General features: G+C 42.9%; 1 protein-coding gene across 2 annotated transcripts in view; it reads left to right on the forward strand.

The window, feature by feature from the left end:
• The window catches only part of CASKIN1 (CASK interacting protein 1), a 170,331-nt gene extending 144,411 nt beyond the window's left edge, over positions 1–25,920 (forward strand). For both annotated transcript variants that reach the window (XM_069984037.1, XM_069984038.1), the window contains 11 exons: positions 592–783; positions 3,673–3,771; positions 7,953–8,068; positions 9,030–9,099; positions 11,954–12,048; positions 16,980–17,090; positions 17,286–17,387; positions 17,488–17,626; positions 17,871–19,892; positions 20,853–21,237; positions 21,545–25,920. In XM_069984037.1, coding sequence (XP_069840138.1) covers positions 592–783; positions 3,673–3,771; positions 7,953–8,068; positions 9,030–9,099; positions 11,954–12,048; positions 16,980–17,090; positions 17,286–17,387; positions 17,488–17,626; positions 17,871–19,892; positions 20,853–21,237; positions 21,545–21,644 — 3,431 coding nt within the window. In that variant the 3' untranslated portion in view covers positions 21,645–25,920. The remainder of the gene's footprint in view (positions 1–591; positions 784–3,672; positions 3,772–7,952; positions 8,069–9,029; positions 9,100–11,953; positions 12,049–16,979; positions 17,091–17,285; positions 17,388–17,487; positions 17,627–17,870; positions 19,893–20,852; positions 21,238–21,544) is intronic.
• Positions 25,921–26,798: the final 878 nt, after the last annotated feature.

Consider the following 26,798-nt stretch of genomic DNA (forward strand, 5'->3'; position numbering starts at 1 on the left):
GATGGGAAGAAATAATGCCGAACAATGGCGGCTTATTGAATTATATGATGTGGCTTATCCAGATGAGAACAAACAAGACAGTGAACCCCCTGACTGTAGACGTTGCGTTGGGGGGGGGGGGGACATGTATCAAAACTAGAGCAAAGAACACATGGAGCAGTTTCCCAAAGCAACCAATCAGATATAATTTTAAATTAAATAGCAATCTGGTTGCTATGGGCAACTGACCTTTCCCCTTAAACTGCTGTCCTTAGAAACAGACAGCAGTTTAGCCCCACCCCTTCTTGCAGACATGTGACCTAACAACTTAAAAGAAAAAAAATTATATTTAAACTACCATAATGCACTGGGGAACAGAAACCCATTACAATTCTGTATATAGTAGGTTGGGATTACTGACATAAGACTATATTTTCATTATCTACCATCTGGCCGTATTAATCAGTGATGCGTTGCTTCTTTGTAATGTGGTGTGATTTTTTTTTATTCTTTTTTTATGCTTATGTTGCTGTTTTATTTCATATTTCTTTGAAAACGTTTTTTGTTATCGCCATGTTTTTTGTTTTTTTTTTGTTACCGTCTCACCTTTAGGTTCATTGGGCTCATGTCACATAGACAACCCCAGGCCACAGCCCACAGTCCGAAGGGCGCCAGTATCTAATGGTGACCTACATCACCCCCTCCATTGCCTGATGCCACCACCACATTCTCATCCAATTCTTTTTAGTACGTTTGGTTACCAAAGATCCTGTAGTCCTACAAGGGAACTGCATTATGGTCCAGGTAGTCCATGCCACCATCTCTGTGCTTGTATTTGTGCTCCATATTTGTACTGTTTATGGTTATTTATTGTTTAGTTTTCTTTACTTTTATCAATTTGTATTGCTTTTCTATTTTTGTTATGGTCCAGGTAGTCCATGCCACCATCTCTGTGCTTGTATTTGTGCTCCATATTTGTACTGTTTATGGTTATTTATTGTTTAGTTTTTTTTCTTCTATCATTTTCTATTGCTTTTCTGGTTTTGTTATATTTTTGTTCAGTTTATAACAAAAAATCTTTCATTTTCTTGATAACAGTTTTTGAATCAGTGTGAAATAGATTCTTGTCACACCAAGGGTTTATCAAGTATTAGAAAAAAGGGCAGCTACTTTCCAGCAAAAATAGCACTATCCCTGTCCTAAGGTTCTGTGTGGCAATACAGTTCAGCTCTATTCACCTCAATGGAACTGTAAAACCATACCCAAACTGAGGACAAAAGTGGTATTTTTTCTGGTAGAAAGTGACCATGTTTCTCTAAGCCTGGATATCCCCTTTAAACATGTCACATGAGTACATAATAGTGAACACTGGTTAACCGCCTAAGACACTATGATATAACTTGTATGTCATGGCACCCATAAGGCGGTATAGAGAAGGCTCACTAAGGTTTTTGATATATGAAAAAACCTATCCCATAATAAAATTTTTAATTACCCCCTTTTCCTATTTTTTTAATAAACCAAAATATGCATGCACAATCACCCAAACTAATAAATTATCGCATTCCTGATCTCACACGTTACATTGCGTAAGCGTAAAAGACAGCCAAAGTTCAAAATGTTCAGAAAAAAAATTGAACAATAAGTGATCAAGTGATTATATATGCACGTAACATACAAAAAAACTACAGATCATTGCGCAAAAAAATGAGCCCTCACACAGCCCCATAGACCAAAATATAAAAACATTATAAGAGTTAAAATTTGGCAAATTTAAACACATTTATTTTTTATGTAGTAAAATAAAGAAAAATGTATATAAACTGGATATTGTTATAATCGTACTGATGTGAGAAATATAGATAATATCTTAGTTTTATGACAGGGCGAACGGCGTAAAGACGAACCCCCAAGTTTCAAAAATAAATATTTTTTTCAATGTCACCGCGCAGATTATTTTGTTCCGGTATCGCAGCAAATTTTATGGAAAAATGAAGTGTGTCATTACGAGGTACAATTGGCGTTGCAAACAATAAGACCTGAAAGCGCCATGCCTTTTAAACACGAAGAGGAACAACAAAACTGCAAACACTATGGGGGAGATTTATGAAAGGGTGTAAATATACACCTGGTGTAAACTGCCCACAGCTACCAATGACGGCTCCTCTTATAGTCTACGAGCTGAAAGCTGAGCTGTGATTGGTTGCTGTGGGCAATTTACACCAGGTGTATATTTACACCCTTTCATCAATCTCCCCCTAAATGTCTTACATAGGGTTAAGTGACCAAATAGACAGCACTTTAGTGTCATAGACCTCCTCGTTCATGACTTCATGGCAAAGTCCTGACCAGTGGATGATTTAGCCCCCTAGCCCCTGATGTTACTCAATTGTTGTTAAGCGGTTTGGCACCCTTGGTTTTCCCTGGTAACTACTTCATGGGTATCTTTAACCCCTTAGTGACCAATCAAATTTCCGTGCTGCATATATCCCTTTAACTCCAAGTGCTCCTGATGAGCCCTTGCAGTCAAATGTTAAAGGTTATGACTACACATGATGGGTTTGTAGTCAGTCGGGAGGGGCCCAATAAAAAGTTTGCTATGGGCCCAGCCATTTCTAGTTACACCCCTGTTTCTTGCCATAGGGATTAGGGGGTACTCAGGGTGAGAATGCACTGAGCATGGGTGGGAACACTTTAAGCAGGGGTGGAGTCATCTACTGACTTGTTTTATTACTTAGATCAGGGGTGATCAGTTGTTGCAAAACTACAATTCCCATCATGCCTGGACACCTAAAGCTTTAGCTTTGGCTGTCCACCCATGATGAGAATTGTAGTTTTGTAACAGCTGGGCCTGAGTTTGACACTTATGACTTACTGTAGATGAAGTTTGAGGCTGCGTTCACACTACGTATATTTCAGTCAGTATATTTTAGTCAGTATTGCAACCAAAACCAGGAGTGAATTAAAAACACAGAAAGGCTCTGTTCACACAATGGTGAAATTGAGTGGATGGCCGCCATTTAATGGCAAATATTTGCTGTTATTTTAGAACAACGGCTGTTATATTGAAATAATGGCAGTTATTTACCGTTATATGGCGGCCATCCACTCAATTTCAACATTGTGTGAACAGATCCTTTCTGTGTTTTTAATCCACTCCTGGTTTTGGTTGCAATACTGACTGAAATATACTGACTGAAATATACGTAGTGTGAACGCAGCCGGGTAAGATGTAAAATTCCAGTGTGGTGTTAACCTATGAGCCCCCCAACAGATCACATTTGGTCAACCTGTATTTGGTTGCCCTATGCCCTTGCTTTTTCCTCTGGTTTTTAGCAATGTCACTGTTGTGTCCAGACAGCGAGTATTTAAGTCTGTGAGCAAAGCTTATGAGAAAGACTTTAGAAATGGAGCCGATCAATGATGTGGTCTGGGACATGACATCCTAATCGCAATTGTGACTGCAAAGAGAGCAAAGATAATGGCTTTAGTGGGATGTAATGATGAGGAGCTCTGTACTGGAAAAAAACCATAGGCAAGTGGCAACCATCATAACAATGTAAGAAATCTTAGTCTTCTGTCTATCTCTTTACTTATGAGGCTTCTGCAGGATTCCATGAACTCTGCGAGATGTGTGTTACATGTTTATATCTCTACTTATATTTATATACTGTTTTTGCTCTACTTTCAAAGGTTCTCGAGGATCAGAATCAAGTCCATCTCACATGTCTCCCGGCTCCACCTCTGTGGCCCCAGCAGAGGAAATTTGGGTATTGAGAAAACCGTTTGCAGGTACCTGATAGACACCTTCTCCGAATGCTGTTTTTACATGTGTATTGATATAACTTCATTATTATTATTATTATTATTATTATTATTATTATTATTATTATTATTATTATTAACTAATACTATGAATTTATGTTTTTAACTTGGAATCAGAGAATTAACAAGTAGATGCAGCATAGAGAATTTTAAGGACAGACTCTGCAGAAACTATAATACTGCCTCCTATGTACAAGAATATAACTACTATATTACTGCTCCTATATACAAGAATATAACTACTTTATTACTGCTCCTATATACAAGAATATAACTACTATATTACTGCTCCTATATACAAGAATATAACTACTATAATACTGCTCCTATATACAAGAATATAACTACTATAATACTGCTCCTATATACAAGAATATAACTACTATAATACTGCTCCTATATACAAGAATATAACTACTATAATACTGCTCCTATATACAAGAATATAAATACTATAATACTGCTCCTATATACAAGAATATAACTACTATAATACTGCCCTATATATACAGGAATATAACTACTATAATACTGCTCCTATATACAAGAATATAACTACTATAATACTGCTCCTATATACAAGAATATACCTACTATAATACTGCCCCCTATATACAAGAATATAACTACTATAATACTGCTCCTATATACAAGAATATAACTACTATAATACTGCTCCTATATACAGGAATATAACTACTATAATGCGGTTCAGGGAAGAAACAGAGTGCTGCACATCACACCTATGGCTGATACTAGTGCCGCTAGGCTAAATAAAAAACACATCAGAATTTTGTGTATGAATTGATCAAGCCATACTGCCCCATGTACCTCGTGCCGGTATCTGATACACATGGGTCCCTACACTAAGTCCACACCGTGCCAGTCAGTGGCCACCAACCCCGCAGGCGTGCACAGTCAGGGAACGGGGGCCATGGGACGGCCCTGCGACCCCCATGCCACAGGACCAGACCCAAAAACACCACACCAGAACCCGGCCAGCACCGCCGGCGGAGAAGGTCGCCCCCAAGCAGCACAAGTCTGGATAAGGAATTACACTCACCATAGCTGCAGCAAACAGAATGGGAAAAAACAGGAGGGATTAAAACCATGTGCACTCAGGTGTCTCCTGCTAATTGCGGTCATGTGGGTCTCACCAGGAGGAGTGCAAAACACGGAGAAAAGAGAGAAACAAAATGCGGTTCAGGGAAGAAACAGAGTGCTGCACCTCACACCTATGGCTGATACTAGTGCCGCTAGGCTAGATAAAAAACACATCAGAGTTTTGTGTATGAATTGATCAAGCCATACTGCCCCATGTACCTCGTGCCGGTATCTGCTATACTATAATACTGCTCCTATATACAAGAATATAACTACTATAATACTGCTCCTATATACAGGAATATAACTACTATAATACTGCCCCCTATATACAAGAATATAACTACTATAATACAGATCCTATATACAGGAATATAACTACTATAATATGCACAAGCCAAAAAGACAGAAATGGCTGCACATCGCACCCATTGCCCTATGCCCGGCGCCTGCGGGGTCCGGGGGGGCCCTTTAGGGTCTGGTCCTGTGACAACGGGGTTGCAGGGCCATTCCGTGGCAACCCTTCTCTGCTTGCGCACGTTTTGCGGGGATTGTGGTCGCTGACCGGCACAGTGATGTTTTTTGGTTAGGGACTCATGTGTATCAGAAGACCTGCATGTGGTACATGAGGCAATATGGTTTGGCCAAATTATATACTAACTTCTGATGTTGGTTTTAAATGTAGCTGAATAAGCTTTCGTGTCAGCCATGGGTGCGATGTGCAGCCATTTCTGTCTTTTTGGCTTGTGCATATAACTACTATAATACTGCATCCTATATACAAGAATATAAATTCTATAATACTGCCCCCTATATACAGGAATATAACTACTATAATACTGCCCCCTATATACAAGAATATAACTACTATAATACTGCTATATACAGGAATATAACTACTATAATACTGCCCCCTAGATACAGGAATATAACTACTATAATACTGCCCCCTATATACAAGAATATAACTGCTATAATACTGCTCCTATATACAGGAATATAACTACTATAATACTGCTCCTATATACAAGAATATTACTACTATAATACTGCTCCTATATACAGGAATATAACTACTATAATACTGCCCCCTATATACAAGAATATAACTGCTATAATACTGCTCCTATATACAGGAATATAACTACTATAATACTGCTCCTATATACAAGAATATAACTACTATAATACCGTCCCCTATATACAAGAATATAACTACTATATGTACAAGACTATATCCAGGATAACTATATCCTACAACTCTGTACACATAAGTTACCTTAGACAGCTAGTAACATTATATTGTCAGGATTCTTGTATGCTGGCAGTTTTATTAGATATCTATCCCACAGTACATCATACATGTGGAGGTCATTGACGTTCCTTGTGAACTCTATGCTGATGAATAGGGAGATAACTTCCAGCTGGTCATTCCCCCGGGGGACAGCGAGATCTTAGTCACTTGTGTTTATCTTGTAAGTGGGAACATTTTATAGAATCTGTGTCCGCTCCATGGATCCCGTACTATGAGTGAAGGACGTTCATCCACTTTATTCTGCAGAGACGATCTCTTTGTATTTGTGTATAGACCTCGGGTCAATTCTCTTTTGACCAAATCCCTGGCATGATAAATGGGGATCTCACATGAGACAACAAGACATGCTGCACAGCTCTCATGGGGTCACTGTAAGAGTATTGGGATTCGGGCTATGTTCACACAACGTATACTTTCATAAAATCATGGCCGTTGTACAACGGACGTGATTTTTACGAGAATATACGTTGCATTTCTGTCTATGGGATCCCGGCCAAAGCATATACACTCCGGCCGGGATCCCGAGCGGCGCCGCAAACAACTGACATGTAAGTTTTCTGCGGCCGCTATTCATTGAATATCGGCCGCAGAAAACCATGTCAGTGCCCACTATGGAGCGAGCGGATCCAGATGCTCGCTCCATAACATGCAGTGTAAAGTTCTGATGCAGGCGCACACGGATGTGCCCGCATCAGAACACTGTGGCCCGAAAGATCATCCGGTCGGTACTGCAGTACCGGCTAGTATGATCTTTTCAGAGACCAGCCCTTCCGTGACTCAGCCGGGTCACAGAACGGCCGGTCTCTTATGCTATGTGAACATAGCCTTAGACATAATTAAACGTGGCAGAGCTGACTCTTACATTTGTCTGAATGAGAATGTAAACTATACATTATATAAGTCCAGGGATGAGTTGGTAACTTGTCTAGGACCCGACATGGCTGCTTTCTCACACCTCTCCACCGGTTGTGACAACTATTACAGCTTATCTCCATTGAAGTGAATGGGGCTTGGCTGCAATACCGCACCCAACCTGTGTAAACGTGTGGCACTGTTTTAAGAAGAAAGCAGGCACGTTTCTTATCCTGTACAACCCCTCTAACTTATAATCTTGTGTATAAAATGTGCCTTATGTCTGATATAGCATCTTGGCTTTTAGAACTTGTCACCCACTAGATTTCTCAGTCTCTCCTGCCAAGTTATGCCTTTCCTTTAAGTGATAATTGTACCCACTGTGTTTAACCACTTCACCGCCTGACTGCTGTTCCGCACTGCGCACGCCGTGATCTTAGAGGTGTGAAATGGATTAAAGGGCGGCTGCTATTGTGAAGCATCATGGGGCCTTTTCACAGATAGCAGCCGCCATGGCCCCCCATCCTCAGTCCGTTCGTCTCATGAATTATTCATCCTCACTTTTTCCGCTGTGTGTCTTCCATCAGATCACAGTTTATTTTTGCTTCAGTACCCGCCACTTTTACATGCCGTGCCAGGGACATTACACTCCCTGGGTGTGCCAGCAAAGCTGCCAACCATGCTGGAATATGCATCCACCCAGGGTACTGATTTTGTATGGTTTTACGCTAGCTGCGATAAACATAAAGCAGAAATGTAATCAACTGTACCCACCAGCAACCCATCAACGTGGGGATCCACAAAATCTAACAGACTAAAGAGAAGGTGCCGGACTCCTATTCTGTTTAATCCATGTATGTTCTTGCTCCCATGTCAGGTGGTGATCGCAGCAGCATGGGCAGCACAGGAAGCGCCACCAGTGGTCGGAGTTCTGGGAGCGGCCAGAGTGCTGGCAGCGCCCATGCTATACCTGCTAATGCAGAAGGGGTCAAGGTATACAGAGTGGGACTGTGGGTGGCATCGTATGGGGGTTAGATGTAGGTTTTCGCTCTGGCCATATATTAATAATGCGAGTGTTATTGTACCCACACTGATCCTTTATATAGGATAGATGGGGGTTTTATAATAGTAGTATCAACTATGGTTAAATAGAAGCAAAAATCTAACTCTACTCCAAACCTATGAATTCAGATTTGACCACACAAGCATAATAAAGTAACATGTTTGCATCAAGTCCTGGTCCGACCATAGTGATCTATCCTGTGGGCAGTTCAGTTCTAAAGACTCATGGTCAGGCCGCAATTTGCATGGTCCTCACACTATAGAGCAAGGGTAGGGAACCTTCGGCCCTCCAGTTGTTGCAAAACTACAATTCCCATCATGCCCGGACAGCCAAAGCGAAGCTTTGGCTGTCCAGGCATGATGGGAATTGTAGTTTTGCAACAGCTGAAGCGTCAAAGGTTCCCTGTCCCTGCCCCTGACCTGTCCCTGACCTATAAGACGGGTAAAGACATTCACTGTGGGCTATATTCCACCCATGTCTATCCTGAAGCACAGTAACAGCTTCCATATTTGTAGTCTCAGGAACCTGCAAAGAGCATCTTAAATCTCAGCTTCCGGAGTTAGCACATGGTACGAGTAGAGTTTGTGCCCGACCAGTCTTTTAGGGTGTCAGTGTTTGAGGTGGAGTTAGGATTTGTTGTGTATACTTCTGCCATAGAGGGTGTCCGGTATTCCCACTGACAGTATACAACCAGGCCACTATTTTGCAATGTTTCGAAATTTTACCAATTTTAGATTTGGTAATTTTGCCAACAAAATCCATAATGTATAGTACCGCAGGGTGGATAGTGGGTGTTAGGATGGGACCCCACGTTCCATATTTCTCCATCTCACTTTTCCCTCTTTTACATCCTCTTCTTTTGGTTTTGTCCTCACGTCCGTTCCATTTCAGCTGCTCGCCACTGTTCTTTCCCAGAAGGCATTGGGGCAGGAGCCAGGAGACGCCTGTGAGGGCCACACAGGTGCGTGGAGCTACAACAAAAAATCCAGTCGGAGAAGCAGGATTTTCTAGAAAATAAACCTAATGCAAAATACAGCAATACTGAGCGGGCCTACACATTAATGGGTCTGACTATTAGGGCCGAGGAGTCCAGAATGAAAGATTATGGATTACCTCACCTCAAGATATTTATCTCATAAAATTGTATGTAAAAGAAAAGAAAGGATCAGCAGACATTTTTTTAAGGGAAGGCAAAAGCCACGTCTGCTTAGGGGTCTGCACCACCTTGGGGCCTCTACCTAGGTTTTCCCTAGCAGCAAGACCTGACACTTTCTAATGCTGTCATATCCATTATCTATGGTGGATGGACAGTGTACATCCACCCATTGTATGTTACTGCTACTAGGCAGGGGCTCCATTACATTTTTTTATCTACTCTTATCCGGCCAGTCAAAAATCCAAATAACACAGACCTTCTCTTTTTGTGTGGCCCTTGTTAACCTATAGATCATGGTGTACGGTCATACTCAGTATTTCTCTGTAGATACATTGGTTCATTTTCAGTTAAGGTCTATTAACAAATCCTAACAAAACATTGGCCACAACAATAAAAAAAAAAATCACTACTAAATATAAGACTTCAGGCTTTCAAGTTATATTTGTTTTTGAGAATCACAATGGTGGTTGTTACAAGTTCCTCCCAGCTTTTTCTAGACTCCTCAGCTGTAAATCTGCCTAGTTGTGTCATGGGACACTGCACGTTCCCCCACTGCTATGTAGATGAATCACTGAGGACTCTGAGAAAGCAATGTCAGCTGTCACTCAACTTTACGAAAAGCAGATATAACTAAATAGTGGCTGAACATTCTTTTTAATAACATGAAAGTCAGGTCCTATATTTACTGGGGATTTATTTGGATAGTGACTGTCCATCATGTACTGATGAGTTTGTTAACTTACTTGTATATCAATTAGAGCTTGCCTTTTCTGATATAAAGCTCCAATTCCTCTGTATAGACTGCAAATAATTCAATGGCTGCAAAAAAAAAAAAAAATATGGTCGAAAAAAAAAATTGTTTATGTGTCTGTCCTGCTGTTGTTGTTCCCATGTTACCCAGTTGGTGCTGATCAATCTTTTCACTGTCACCAAATGCAGCATTATAATAAAAGGTTAGTCTAGTTTATAGATAAGATAGGATCATGTCATGCACAATAGGTGATGATCACAGCTCTCCTCCTTTCCCTAGAAAACAAGTTATAGCGGTCAGCAGAATCCTTTCTGATCTATTTCATACATCCATGTAGCTGCTGTAAAGCATATCTCTAAATGCTGTTAAAGGCTTATCCACAGCTACAAAAACATGGCCACTTTCTTCCATTGACGTGAATGGAGCTTAATTGCAAACCACACCTCAACTGCAGACAAGAGTCGTTTTGTCTCTGGAAGAAAGTGGCCATGTTTTTGTAGCGCTGGATCACCCCTTTAAAGCGGTACTCTGACGCTGATAAAAAAAAATAAACAGTTTTTACATTTACTATCCCTCCGGAGTCTGTCTCCATTTGAATTTCACACTGTTTGCAGGTCCCTGAAGCTCCAGTTGGTGGCTTCATTTTCTCTTTACTTCCTGGTTTGGGCTTTCCCATGATGCACTTTGTCTAATGTGATGTCTAACTGACTCTGTAAAACTGTTAGATGGCTTACAACTTGTTCAGCCAATCAGAGCTAAACAACCTGAGTCATCTGACAAAGGGAGGCTGGCTTAAAAGGGCTTAGACCCGCCTCCCTCTTGATGATGTCATGTCACAAAATGGCTTCCACAGAGCAGCCTGGGGTCAACAGTCATTAGGTAAGACTGAGTTTACGTCACTTCCTGGTGGGGGATTGAGGGGGAGGGAAAGAAAGGGAAGGGGGTCAGATAGGTGATTGTAATATGCTTCAAAGTTATATAACTTTGTAATGTGTCTTAATTACTGGGAAAAAGCTTTTCACTGGAGTACCCCTTTAACAAAGCACAGCAGAAGCTCAAGTAAGATGGCAGCCTTGATAATAGGTTACACCTTTAATTTTTTTCCCCTCTAAATGACATGCAGTCAAGAGATTCAGAGCTTTGAATCAGAGTAATGGAGCTCGAACTGCTATGATAGTAGTAAGAATCTCATTGGTGCAGAATGATGGACCTAAAAACGACAAGATGATAAGAAGTGGCCGTTCCCTTTAAGGGTGTATACTGGTATAGCATTCATACAACTAATACCTGCATCGGGATAAGCGATTGTATTGCTTGTAATCCTTTAACCTTTTATTAACTCTGCAGCTATGGCAGCGTTCCTCACCCCATGGCTCTCTCAGAGCAGTTGCAAAATGTCAAATCCCATTATGGAGCAAGATGGGAGTTATCGTTTTGGAACCTCTGGAGGGCAGCGGGTTGGGGATCACTTGACCACAATGTAATCCTAATTTTTGACTAACTTTAGTATTGTATCCTGGTCTTGGTATCTATAATTCTACCTCCTCCTGTACTCCCTAGTGTACCCAGTTACCCCTCCTTGTAGACGCATGCCCCCCCTCTGATCTATCACCCTGCATTGCTGTGTACCCTTTCACCATGATGTATCCTATTCCGTTCCTGCCTTGTGACCTGTGAATGGCAGCTCCTGGGCGCTGAGCGTGCTGTGTGTAACCCTCCTCTGCAGGCTATACGGTTTGCATTATGAATTCTATCTCTGCTTAGTTAATCTTCTATCTCATAAAGGCTTTCATTGTTAATTATCTGCCAATTCTTCGCCGTCCTCAGCTGGGATTAGAGGCGGCGGGTACCATGATTATATTATTGCACATGCCGGAGAATCTGAAATGAATTTTAATTTATTTGAAGGATCCGCAAGGCCCCAGAGCGTCGCCAGCTGTCCTTACATTGAGCAGTCGTATGGAGACCACCCTAAGAAAATGGAAGCCATGACGGAAGGAAAGGTAGGTGATGGGGTAATGTGGTTAATGTAACATAGAGCAGACAACTATAAGGCTGTGTTCACATGTTGCAGTAATAGGTAGTATTTATAACCTCACTATTTAAAGGAAACCGTCACCATGAAAATGCTACTTAAGCTACTAACATCATGTTATAGAGCAGGAGGATCTGAGCAGATTGATATATATCTTTATGCGAAAAGATTCTATATAACTTGTAATTTATTCATTGAAATCTCTGATGTTTCCACGCTAAAGAGTCCCATCCATTGAGTGACCCCGCCCACTGGACTCCTTAACACAGATGATCAAGGATTTTACTCAACATGTTATAAGTTATACTGAATCTTTTCCCATAAAGATATATATCAATCTGTATAGTTTAGTGTTATCAGTAACACTAGGTACTCAATAGTCCAAATAATCCTTAGCAATATAACTAACAATAACAAGAAAAAGGATATGCTTAATCAAAGGGTATTTATTCAGGTGACACCTTCACCAATATATACAAATATTTACAAAAGAGTTCAGTTTTAAGCAATAATGCACGTTGTTGTGCCGTTCTTTCCCTATGTCGGGATTGTCCAGTACAGTCCAGAACCAGTAGTGGTCTATTTAAGCTGTAACCAGAAGCTACTCCACACCGTGATGGTAATGCCAGTAAATTACTCTATCTATTGAAACCGGACGAGTATGGCAGTAAGTCCAACCAGTCACGTATTGAGTGGTGTAAGTCCAGAAAGTCATAACATATGCCTCGCCCAACGTGTTTCAGTCACTAGTGATCGTGACCTCATCAGGGGCGTCGAGGCTATCAATAATTTTGACAGTGCAAGTCAATTCATTAAACACATATCAAGAGAGGACTGTTTGTAATATCAGGACACAGCAGTATTGCTACTCACTATACCGTGATCAGAGGCAGTAGGAGGGAAGGTCTTCAGTGGCAGTGGCTACAATAGACCAGTTATCCCTCTATGCTACTGTGTTTTAGTGAGTGCCCAAAATCCCTCCGGGTATATGGTTGTCCTGTGTCAGTGTGAAGTTATCCTCCCGCGGTCCTGCAGTGGCAGATAGACGCCACTATCTATCTGCCACTGCAGGACCGCGGGAGGATAACTTCACACTGACACAGGACAACCATATACCTGGAGGGATTTTGGGCACTCACTAAAACACAGTAGCATAGAGGGATAACTGGTCTATTGTAGCCACTGCCACTGAAGACCTTCCCTCCTACTGCCTCTGATCACGGTATAGTGAGTAGCCATACTGCTGTGTCCTGATATTACAAACAGTCCTCTCTTGATATGTGTTTAATGAATTGACTTGCACTGTCAAAATTATTGATAGCCTCGACGCCCCTGATGAGGTCACGATCACTAGTGACTGAAACGCGTTGGGAGAGGCATATGTTATGACTTTCTGGACTTACACCACTCAATACGTGACTGGTTGGACTTACTGCCATACTCGTCCGGTTTCAATAGATAGAGTAATGGTGCGTTTACACAGACAGATTTTCCTGTAAGATTTTTGAAGCCAAAGCCAGGAACAGACTATAAACAGGGAACAGGTCATAAAGGAAAGACTGAAATTTCTCCTCTGTTAAAATCCATTCCTGGCTTTGGCTTCCAAAATCTGCCTGTGTAAACGCACCGTAATTTACTGGCATTACCATCACGGTGTGGAGTAGCTTCTGGTTACAGCTTAAATAGACCACTACTGGTTCTGGACTGTACTGGACAATCCCGACATAGGGAAAGAACGGCACAACAACGTGCATTATTGCTTAAAACTGAACTCTTTTGTAAATATTTGTATATATTGGTGAAGGTGTCACCTGAATAAATACCCTTTGATTAAGCATATATATCAATCTGCTCAGCTCTTCCTGCTCTATAACATGATGGTGATAGATTACATAGCATTGTCTTGGTGACAGGTTTCCTTTAAAGGGGTAGTATAAGATTATTAGGAAAACTGTCTGGCTACAGAGCCACATCTGTCCAAGTTCCTGAGGCTGAGCTGCAATACAAAAACAGGTGGCACTGTTCTAGAAGAAGGCAGCCATGTTGTATACCATTATTTTGAAAAAAAAAATGGCTGCTTTTAACTAGAAACACAGCCACATTTGTCCAGAGGCCTGAGATGAAGCTGCAATACTAGAAACAAACTATGGACAAGGGTGACGCTGTTTATGGAAGGAAACAGCCATGTTATTATAATCTCATGAATCCCTTAAAATAGGCCATTGCTCTTGCAGTACATAATGATGATAGATCTGTGACAGCTTTATGGACAAGCTGAATGATTAGTCAGAAAGTGTATAGTCTTTTACCCCCGGGTGTTCTGCACCTGTTCGCTCCCTATCTGCGTGGTCTTGTATTGTGGATAGATGTCCGCTTCAGCCACATGAGTATGGCTGTAAGAGGTTTCACCTTGAGCGAGGTTATTCTTATCCTCAATCAATATATACATTGATCTCCCTGCCATAACTGATGGTCACGTGTAAGAGAAGCTGTCTGGAAACGTCTGGACTTCTTCTGTCTTTGGTTATGGCAGGTGACTGATCCCAACTCCAGGCTCCAAGAATTTGCCCACTGCTGGCTGCAGCAGGGAGTCCTGGAAAACATGGATACAGCCTATGGTTTATGGTTGTGTCCATGTTTTCCTGAAAGCCTTAAGCCCCTATTACATGGGGCAACAAGTGGAAGCAAGAGAGCACCAACCCTGTCAGGTCAGCGCTTGCTTGCTCCTTGTTTCCCGCTCTCTGCTGGCGCTATTACACGCGTCGGCAGCGAGCAGGTATGAGACCCGGGGGGAGGGGGCGCGGGGAGCTGCAGGGGGGGCTGCCTGGGTGATCGCTAGATCTTCCGGGCAGCCCATAGAAGATAGCAGTGGTCTGCTGCCGCTGCTCCTATTAGGGGTAGTGATGGCAGCAGATGGCTGCTATCCTCATTGTTGATTTTTCAACGTGTTGAAAGACACTGATCAGCCGATATCATGCATAATCGTTATCTTCTATTACACAAAGCGATTATCGTCCATAATGGTCAGGATCGGCCAAATACAGCCGATAATCCAACTTCTGCAGCCAGCAGTAATCAAATGCTGCCCACTCGGGTTTGGACGGACCCGAGCATGCTTGAGGTTCACTCATCTCTTTTTATAACATACTTTTGTTTTCCTCGTGACATATTGTTCATGGACAAATCTTTCCCTTTCTCAGTCCATTTCTTTACTCTAACCAGACCCATCGCAGCGGAGCTCACAACAGCCCGAATAGTAATGAGTCAATAAAACAATGCCTTCCCCGCATTTCCCAATTAAAATGCATATAACAATGAACAGCGGCAAAGGGCACGGCAGGAAATCACCCGAATCCACTACATAACGGAGCGCTCAGAGCCAGACCTAACCCAGCGCCACACTTCACTGATCAAGATAAATGCCCCGTATCTGCCGTAGCTGGCACATTGACAAGAGATTGATATATGGAGGCGGATTGTTCTTAATCCCGTGGCATTCATGGGCTGAAGCTGAATGTCAGCCGTGTAGAGCGTAATATATTACAACCCAGACCTCTAGAGCGATGTATATCGCCACACGCCCCCGCTAACAGATGTTTACCGCCTGCCATCACCGTCAATGAATGTGTACAGCACAGTATACGTGTATTACCTATAACCTCTGCTTACATCATGTCTTAGTATTGCCCGACCATATAGACACATAGGGGGAGATTTATCAAACATGGTGTAAAGTGAAACTGGCTCAGTTGCCCCTAGCAACCAATCAGATTCCACCTTTCATTTTCCAAAGAGTCTGTGAGGAATAAAAAGTGGAATCTGATTGGTTGCTAGGGGCGACTGAGCCAGTTTCACTTTACACCATGTTTGATAAATCTCCCCCATTGGCTTTCATGTTAACAATATGCGTGCATGTTTTACGGGATGCATTTGCATAGAAAAGCATAGTCGACTGCTTTTCTATACAGTAAAAAGGGTATAGCGACATAGGCCAGCCCAATGGAGGACAAATGGACAATTTTTGGATCCCCTCGGGTGAATGGAGCCCTATAGATATGTTTGGTGGATACACCATGAGCTTTTCATGACATATAAGCAAATGTAGGGCTTAAAGGTTATATGACCAGAAGCCATGAGGCGGCATTAATACAATATGAAGATGACAAAAACTATAAAACCTGAGATGTCCATAGAAATCCGAGGTACCTATAGCCAGTGCCTGACTGACCCACCAGAGGACTGGAGAATCCTCCGGTGGGCCCCCAGCGTTAGAACCTGCATTAACACTGACATTTCTCATTGGTTCTTCATGGGTGGGCCCCCAGGATCATTTCCTCTGGTGGGCCCCAGATATCCCAGTCTGACACTGCCTATAGCCACACTAGGGTCCCATTCACTCATGTTGGATTTGACACACATTTCCATGCAGATCCTGCCCTGTGTCAATTGCAATGATAAGTTTATAGTAGAATGTAGTAGTATGTGTGTAAGATGTCACAGGGATCACATTTAAGGGCTGGGCCTTTTTCCACCACGGACCCCATAGAAGTTGTATGCCCTGACACTGTAGGAAGTACTACACATTGTCAGCTGGGGAATATGAGCATATGTTGGTAATGGGTTATACCAAGAGCCATGAGGACAGGGATGGGGAACCTGCAACCTTCCATCTGTTGCGAAACTAGAATTCCCATCATGCCTGCAAAGCAAAGGGCTTGGTGGAAATTGTAGTTTTGGAACATCTGGAGGGCAAAAGTTTTCCCATCCCTGCCTTAGGAGACGATATTCTCATGGTTCAGTAATATCAGACAATGTAGAAGGTGTAATGGGGCATACTGGAGGTGACTTTCTCTATAATGTGATATTTCTCCTCTAATACAATCCTCGCCACATCCATAGAGCGCAGAAGCCGTCTTCCAGTGGTTGTGCAAGTTTCAACTCCAGCTGTACGCTCCCAACTTTATCAATTCTGGATATGACATCCCGACCATCAGCCGGATGACCCCCGAGGTATGAAGTGACATTAGGGCCCACTAGCTGATCCATCCATGGTGACATTGTGTCTGCCATCTCCGACAACCACTATACAATCACATCCAGAAGTCACTATACATACCCCTTAGGAACCATCTTATGTCCATACCGTTTAGATCCTTATGACTCCATTGGTTGGTGATGGTTTCATCAAGTCTTCTTTCTTCACAGGATCTCACAGCCATTGGGGTCACCAAACCCGGGCACAGGAAAAAGATCTTCTCTGAAATCAATAGCATCAATATTGGAGAATGGCTTCCCGAGTACAAACCAGTGAGTTAACAACTAGAGGTCCTAGCGTACCTGGCGTACCCCTTAAATTCTTCCTGGCGTACCATAGTAGTTTCAATTTCTTATTTTCTTTCCTTTTCAGGCAAATCTGTCCCTTTGGCTATCGATGATTGGACTTGGCCAGTATTACAAGATTCTGGTGGAAAATGGTTATGAGAACATTGATTTTATTACCGATATCACATGGGAAGATCTACAAGAAATTGGAATCACTAAGCTGGGTAATGCCAATCACCAGTTCAACTAGTTTCATAAAACTTTAACGTTCAGTGTCTATAGTGTTCCTGTATACCCATGGGAATATCCTAAGATCACTGGTCTCTGCTGTTGGGTGGTCTTTTGTCATCCACTGTAAAATTTTTAGTCGACTTGTTCTATCTTTTACGACACTGGCCTATCCTTTCTTCCATTGCGGAATTACATACTGTATCCTTCTCAATTTGTTTCTCTGTTTTTCTATTGAAGGTCACCAAAAAAAGTTGATGCTGGCTGTAAAGAAACTGGCTGAGATCCAGAGGTCTGAGTATGGTAAGTTTGACTCGGGCAGCATGAGAAGACGACCACCGCAGAAGAACCTGGATTCAATTGATTCTCCGCCGCCCGACAGCGCCGAGTGTCAGTCCCCAAAAATGAAGACCTTCCAGGACAGTGAGCTAAGTGATGAGTTGCAAGCGGCCATGAGTAGTGACACTCCAGATGGCTCTGAAAAGCAATTGAACCATGCATCACACCACAGGGAATCTTATAGAGGACCTTCTGGAGCGAGGCTTCACCATGAAGGCAGCCTGAGTGGTCGAGCTAGGCACATCAGCAGTTCCCAGGAACTCTTAGGTGATGGAAGCAAAGGACCTTGTGCGGCTATGTCTAAGAGCCAGGAATACTTGACAGAAGAAGTTAAGAGAGAGGAAGTGACCCGAGAATCCAGGCCTCTTAAGCAAGGACATTCAGTAAAGCGGGCCAGTGTTCCACCAGTGCCGGGAAAGCCTCGACAGTCATTCCCTCCATCAGGAGGACAGAGTTATACTCCACCACAAACCCCAACTAAGGGAACCCCATCATCACCGCAAGCAGTTAATACTCCACAAGCTACTGCCAAAGTGAAGCCAACTCCTCAGCTTCTTCCACCGTCTGACCGACCCATGTCTCCCCGCTCCATGCCTCAGTCTCCCACACATAGAGGTTTTGCCTATGTTCTTCCACAGCCTATTGAAGGTGAAGGACTACCTTCCCATATGGCACAGGCAGTTCCTGTGTTGCCAGTGTCAGTTCCAGTCTTATGCCTTCCACCGGCAGGTAGTGAGGGAGAGGATGATGATGAAGATGCTCATGAGGGAGAGAGACGTCCTAAAAAGCGGGCACATAGTTTGAATCGATATGCAGGTTCTGATGGAGAGAAAGAAGAGCTTTTGGTTATTGATGGGGGTCCATATGGCACAGGACAGAGAAGAGTGGGTAGGAGCCACTCTGTAAGAGCACAATCTGGGGTTGACAAGAACGTTAATCGCAGTCAGTCCTTTGCAGTGCGTCCCAGGAAAAAAGGACCCCCACCACCACCTCCTAAACGCTCTAGTTCTGCCATCTCTGGGACCAACCTTGGTGATGGGTTATCTGCTGAGGATGCAAGTGGAGAGGGCTATAGGGAACAGAGGAGGGCTAGTGATTTTGGTGGCATAGTAGACACTGGGAGCGCTGGAAGTGTGAAGAGCATTGCTGCTATGCTAGAGTTATCATCCATTGGTGGGGGACCAAGGGCACTATCGGGACAGAGACCAAGGGGCTCTGATGGTTATTGCACTCACCTCTTGCCACATCCTGGCAGTCCTGAACTTCATCGACTTCCAGGGACTGTGGCTGGCGTCAAGCACCGTGAGGCCATTGGACTGGACGGAGAGGTAGTTAATCGTCGGAGGACCATAAGTGGACCAGTAACCGGGTTAGTGGCTGCAGCACGAAGAGAACGCCAAGAGGCTGCAAGGCCTCCTGACTCTCCCCGCAGTCCTTCAGAGGTAATCCCTTTTGCAGAAGAGCGCAAGCAAACTGTTAAACACAGGCCACGGCCATCAAGGACGGAGCAGGTGGGCTCTCCAACAACAGACCCAGGTAGACATGCCGACCTGTCTTCCGTGGAGTCCAGTGTAACGCTTAAGCGTAGGGTGAAGGCCAGACAGGGCCAGCATCCTGGAGATGTGAAATTCTTACTGACAGAATCGGACACAGTCAAGCGCCGGCCAAAGCCCAGAGACAAGGACGGTGGAGGGGGAGAACCATTGGTTGTGTATCAGAATGGAATGGGCACAGTAAAACGCCGTCCTGTTTCGGAGATGAGTGTAAGTGCAATGGGGCGACAGAACAGCTCAGAACATGTAGTGCATACTCCAGAGCGCAGTGTTAAACCTCCTGTATCACCAAAGCCCACCATCATTCATCCTTCTGGAAAGGCGCCTTCTACTCCCACAAAGAAGACTCAAATCTTGGGCCCTGGAGGAGGTAAATTGATACTAATGGTTATCTCACTAGGTTCAGGTTTATCTCACAGGTTCAGGTTTAGGCCCCGTTCCCACTGAGGAAAGGTAGCGGAATTCCGCGACGGGGCCTTAGTGTAAATGTGCATATAAGGTAGCTCATATTCACACCCATGAAAATATTCACCAAATTTTTTTTTGTATTCTGATGCAGCACCTTTTCCCCTAGAAGTTTAGAATGAGGTTTTCAAGGTGCAGTGACACCTTACACTTGGCTGGAATTAACCCTCTCAGGCTGATGAGAAATTTGTGGTCGGAATAGTTTATACTCCTAGACATAATGGCAGATATATGACATTCGAATATTGAGGATCGCAAGGAGTTCTTTTCCATTTGTGGCCTCATATTACATCAGATGTTTGGGAACATTTGTACAATGTGCAGAACTATGCAGAGACCAGTATGTCTATGGTCTTGTAAAATAGTTAACCTCTAATTCTAAGCCACCCTAAGTGGCAGCCATGCTGTTATGTGTTGGCTATCTGCAGAATGAGTTTCTATGGCAGGGCTATTGGTAAGGAAGATTAGGTAACGTTAAAGGGGTACTCTGGATAAAAGAATTATTTTCAAATAAACTAGTGTCAGACAGTTATACAGACTTGTAAATTTCTTTAACGGAAAAAAATCTAAAGTCTTTCACTACTTATCAGCTGCAGTATGTTCTGCAGGAAGAGGTGTATTCTTTCTAGTCTGACACAGTGCTCTCTGCTGCCACCTCTGTCTATGTCAGGAATTGTCCAGAGCAGGAGCAAATCCCCATAGAAAACCTCTTCTGCTTCTGAGTAGATTGGATGAACAAGGCATGAACTCCCAGAATGCACTGCAAATTTAAGTTTGGGCTGGAGAACTAGTGATGGTCAAAAGTGGAGTTTTCCTTTAAAATTATCCTGGCAATCCACTAACATGTATTTTTTCTGTATTTCAGAAGCAAAGAAGGTAATGGGAACGCCACCACCTGTCTCCCCCAAACCTACTCCTCCCCCCACCGCTCCTAAACCCACCAAACCCCATGCGATCATTCAATCCTCTAGTGCAAGCTCAACTCCGGCCCCATCTCCTGTCAAGCAACCAAACAACATCAAACCTTCCAGCACTCCCCCGTCTCTGTGTTCCAGCCCTGCTAAGCCCCTGACTCCGGGTCACCCCTTACAGGTTCCCGTGAAGCCCCCCAGACTGTCCATCACCAGCTCTTCCATAGAAGGAGGGGGCAGCGAAGCTGCGCAGCAGAAGTTGGAGGAGACCAGTGCTTCACTGGCGGCCGCTCTGCAAGCTGTGGAGGAGAAGATCAAGCAGGAGGATACACAGAAAGAGTGAGTCAGGGGCTACATACTCAGGAGCTCCTTCAGATGGTAGAGTCTTAAAGGGGTTGTAGAGAGAAACATGGTTACAGTCTTCCAATATTAGTATTAGAAATACTTAGTTAAATTAATATGTAAATTAGGTGGTTTGGTGCACTGTGGGCGGGACTACACTGCACCAATCCACTCCGCCAGCCCGCCCCTCCTCAATAATATTTTTCCAGTGCTTTGCAATGGTGAGTGCCGGAGTGATTTGGAGTTATGTTTACCATCCAGTTGAGTTTCTCATGTTCTGCTCTGTTCTTCTTCCTTTCTCCAGAAGCTCATCCCTGGAGGAGAAGAGTACAGTCAGCATCCTTGATGACATAGGCAGCATGTTTGACGACCTTGCAGACCAGCTGGACGCCATGTTGGAATGAAGCTACAGTGCTCTCCTCGAAGCAAGGTCATACTGACTGACTGGCTCCCTGCCTCCGCTTCCCTTGCTGGGTCCTGTACAGACCACCTGCCTCCTCCTAGGGCCCTTCCGAATTTCTGGTCTCAGAATACGTCTAACCTTAGCACAAACAAGTAAAGCCGAATACCTCAGGATTGTGCTCAGTTAAGGGGCAGTTTAGGGAGGGGGAGGCCTAGGTCAACCGGGAGGCGGCAACGGCTGTGGCGTTGGCAGTCCTAGCATCGAGAAAAGTTCCAGAATGCATTGCAGCACAGAGCCCAGTCAAAACCTGGACTGAGAGGACTACGTTGTGTTGTTAGCACTAAGGGTTCACATTGAGCAGCGGAGCGGCACGCCTCCTACTGGACGTCAGACCCATAACTTATGCGGAAATCTTCCCATTTTTGTATTTCTTGTTTTCGTCTTGTTAAGATTGCGGTTACCATTCAGTGTGAGAAATGGATATAGACGTCTTCTCCCCATCATTGATGGCTGTCAGAAGGAGATTGCTGGCGACATTGCAAAAGTCCCCATAAAAGAATGTGCCAGTGACTAGACCCGGACCACAAAGCAAACACTGGGTCATTACCTGAACTCTCATCATCTGTAGTCAGCGACAAGCGCCCCTATTGCAGTAACCTGTCCTGCTAGCCAATCATTACTCCCATCATCCACGTATGGTACATCATCCACTGAGCTTAATAGCAGAGCATGCAATCCACCTCATACACAACAAAGTAGCAATTCCTGCCTAGAACATTTCTCTGTTGTCTTCTGCCCCCCCGTGGCCGGGAGAGGTATAACATCTACAGCGTATTACCCCTATAAGTCAGATGGAGACGTCGTTTTAACCCTGATATCTCAGATGGATAGACTTCAGGGGAATAACTTGGGGTCACAAGGTATATTTTTACATCCATATTTATCTATATCCTATTTTACCAAATACAAATTAACCCCCAGATAATAATAAAAAAAAAATTATCTTCCGTTATACAGAAAATATTTTACAAAATGATCCGTTATCTATAGAAAATAATAAGTATTTTTGGGGATTCATGGGGCCCAGAATAGAGGATCCTGCATTAGCAGAACAACCACAATGGCGCCTCCATGTTCCACTGACTGTCATTGGCAGCATAAGATCCAAGCAAACAGGACGATGGAAAAGCCCAAATTCCCAGGTCCGACCCCTGAACCTGCCAGCAACCAATGAGAAAGCACAGAATTTATATATATCAGGAGAGGAGGTTCATGGGGGGAGGAGTCACAAATGTGGCGTCTATTTTTTTGGAAAAAATAAATAAAAAAATCTACATCCGGTGCCTAGAAATCCACAACATCCAAGGAATACGCCCTTCCCTCCATCCTACTATCCTGAACCATGGAGAAAATGTACGGAATATAAGAAAGAGCACAAACCTCGGACATCTGCCGATTTATGTTTTTTTATATTTTTGCATATTTTGGTTCCATTATTTATATGTATATATAGAATTTTTTTTAATTGTTGGGTTGTGCCTTGCCTCCATATTATATTATGCTGAAGGGCGAGGGGACGGCGTTGGTCGATATTATCCTGGTTTGGGAGGGAGGGAACTTGGGACCAAAGAAATTCAGCTCAAAATGATGCCCAAAAGTGATTAAACAGCTCTGTTGCATATAACAACCAATCAGAATTCTGCTTTCATCTTCTATATGAGGAAAATTAAACATGGTCTGTGACTGGTTGTAAAGGCCAACAAGGGCAGCTGGAGTACACTTAAGAGTCTGTCTTTGTTGCCAACAGCAACCAATTACAACGCAGCTTTCCACGAGCACTATAAGAAAAGAAAGCTGTGCAATTAGTTAATAGTTGTTATGTGCAATATTGAAAGTTTATTTTAGACTCCTGATACTCCCTAAGTGAGACAGTAATATAGTTTATAAGAGAGTGATCTGACTACGACTACATTTCTGTTGTCAGCATAGACAACAGCAGTTTTCGTCTTTTTTGGGATTTACTAGACATAGGTTCATACCCAAATAGAAAATTACACTAATAGACAAACATTCTACTAATTTGGAACGCCATTTCTAAATGTTGTTTTTTCTTTTTTGTAATAAAAATATTTTATTTTGTAGGCACAGAATACACAAATGGATTCAAATGTTACCCAAATGTTACCAAAGTAAATTACACAAAATCCTATATAGTGCAAAATAGTGATATAATATAAATATAATTTGTCTCAACACTGCAGTGAGTACAATATAGGCATAAGAGGCTGGGTCATCTATGTTTTTTGAAGAAAAGAAACCTTCAGATTAATATTACAGAATGACATTTTGTAACTTGGAATGTTATTTTGTAGGATTCTTGTAAGGCCTCCTTTATGTTCCTGAACACCAGCTTTTTCTGGAACATTACATGGCATTTTTAAGCTTTTTTTTCATTGAAAATGAAATTAATTTATTTTAAGACATATATATATATATATATATATATATATATATATAATGCACTTATCACTTACAACTTACCACTTCTATACCTGCAGTGTCATCTGTTTTATCCCAGCTCTGCTTCATTCAGATCCCTAACCCTAACTGCATACTCTCCTTATCAAATTCGTCATCAATCACATGAAGCATCTGCACAGCATCACTTGTGCAACTAAAGCCAGTAATAGTCCTCATCTCCATATTCACCTATGCAGTCAGGGAGGCCGAACTGTCACCAAATCCATTATAACTGAGTGAGATGAGCTGCTTAATAATCACCAGTAACTGTGATGGGGGTTTCTGTCTCCCCCCTGTGAAGAGCTTGTATTGAATAGTCTTCCTTACTATGGAAGGAGGTTCTTGTATCTAAGAGGTTGACCCCCGTTGACAGCACAGAAACACATATATTTACAGGGGGTCACCATGAGATCACATTACCAACTGAAGGAGAGGATTCCAGGAACTTCAATGTAGAAAGGAAGACGAATCTAACCTGCTGATAGTTCCCTCTTGTGCATGGTGCCCTGAGGATGAAGGTATGTCACTTACCTACATCCTTTGTGCCATTACCGTGCAGTTTCAATGTAGTGCCCCCTCCACTGATAATCATTAGAAGGAGTGGATTGGCACTGTGGGAGCCGGGTAGTGCTTTAACAGGCCTTACTGGACAGAGCACTACATTAAAACAACATGGGAACTGCGCCAAGGATGAAGGTAAGAGACATACCTTCATCCTCAGCGCGCTCTGTGCCCCATGACATGAACATCACTATGTGGGAACGTGGCCTGGACCATGTGACTCAATCGTTCCTCTTTGAATCCCATAATTTTTTAATGTAACAGCAGAGGTTTATGGGAGGAGAATGGCACAATCCGCAAGTAATAAACAGCACACCTCAGAATAAACTTTAACTTAATATCTGACCGCCATGTTTTTTTTGTAAACTACTCCACAAAAAAAGGCATTTTCCCCCAACCCCACCAGCCTTGCACTGAATACTATTTATTGGTACGTACGAATTTTTTGTGCTATAAGAATCACTTTGTGGCAGAATTTTGTGCTGTATTTGACTCCATTCGTGTATTTTGTGTACACACAATATGACATTTTCTCCATTGCCCCGGGTATCAATAATAAACTGCAGCCTATAGTCTACTGCTGCATCCGTGGTGAGGGTTATTTGCTCCCAGCATGCCGCAGGTTCCCAACCGCCGCCCTATACCATTCAGTCTGTGCCATAGTAAATCCGTCTTGTGTACTGAGAAATTCGGGCAGATATGGGGGAAAAGGGGGCGAACGTGTGAATTATAAGATTGTGATAACGTGGCCGATCGTCGGCGCCCCGCCATCTTCCACGGGGACTATGTTTTTTTTTAATTGTTTGTATTATTATTTTCTTCTTTTGCCGCAGATGTAATACAATAACCCTTTCACTGGTGGAAAAGAAATCACAGAACAACTATAAAAATTACTAATTTTAAATGAAATATTCAAATACGTAAAGTGTTAAAAAAGAAAAAAAAGAAATGTATTTATTAAGAAGGCAGCGAGAAAATCCTAAACTATTCATGAAAGGTCTACATGATAATACATATATAACATATATATATATAGTATATATATATATTTTTATGATTAAGTTATGGAAGAGATCTGTACTGTATACCCGTCCTGTGACAGCTATGCATCTTGGTGCTTTCCCTACAGTGCTGTGCTTTTACGGTTAATGACTATTGCATTTTCTTTGTGACCTGTGACGCCGTATCGATCCGTCTGAGAAAATAAAAATTGTTTTTGTTAATTCTTTTTTTATTTTGGTTTGTGTGTGAATTTATATTGTAATGTATTTTATGGACGACATGTGGAACAAATGCAGCAAGGGCTATTGGAGCTTGAGTCAGCATGTGATGGCAACAATCCTAACAGGCCAACATCACCCTGGCGAACAGCTGATCAAAAAAAAAAAAAAAATTATTACTCAACAATGTGTACCTGCATTACCATACTTTTAATAGTGCCGCATTACCCTGTTCACGTGAATGGGACAAAGTAAGTAATAGGTAAGCCAATGCTGGTACAAAAACTGCGGCCCCTTCACTCAGCTGGTTGGCATGGGGTGCCAGGAGTCGAAACCCTGGTGATTAGAAATAAGCAAAGCGCCTCACTAGTCTTGGCCTTTGGCTTGTCAGCCGATTGCCCTTGAAGTCTATGCCGCTCCTTTTCGGGTGCCTGGAAAAGTAGGATCTAGTCCTGGGAAACTGGGAGAAGTTTCCCAGGACTGGCTGTAGCTTTTCCAGGCACCCGGAGCAGAGTGGCACAGAGTTCTAAGACAGCCGGCTGACAAGCCAAAGGCGTTAGTACTGTATATTCACTCATTCCTACTGGTTTCTTCAATTTTACAGTGCTGGATAACCCTTTTAAGGTTTAGGGTAGGTTCACACTACGGAATCCAAGCAGAGAATTTCCGCCAGATTCCGTAGCTTCTACCCGTTCACAGCCGCGCGCCTTTCCGCCGGCTCCATAGACACCATTCTATACACGGGCGGATTCCACATTCCGCCGGAAGAATTGACACGTCAAGTCTTTCGGCGAATAGCGGAATCGGCCGCCCATAGAATGGTGTCTATGGAGCCTGCAGAAAGGCACGAGGCC

This window comes from Dendropsophus ebraccatus, chromosome 9, assembly GCF_027789765.1.
Source record: "Dendropsophus ebraccatus isolate aDenEbr1 chromosome 9, aDenEbr1.pat, whole genome shotgun sequence".
Taxonomy (NCBI): domain Eukaryota; kingdom Metazoa; phylum Chordata; class Amphibia; order Anura; family Hylidae; genus Dendropsophus; species Dendropsophus ebraccatus.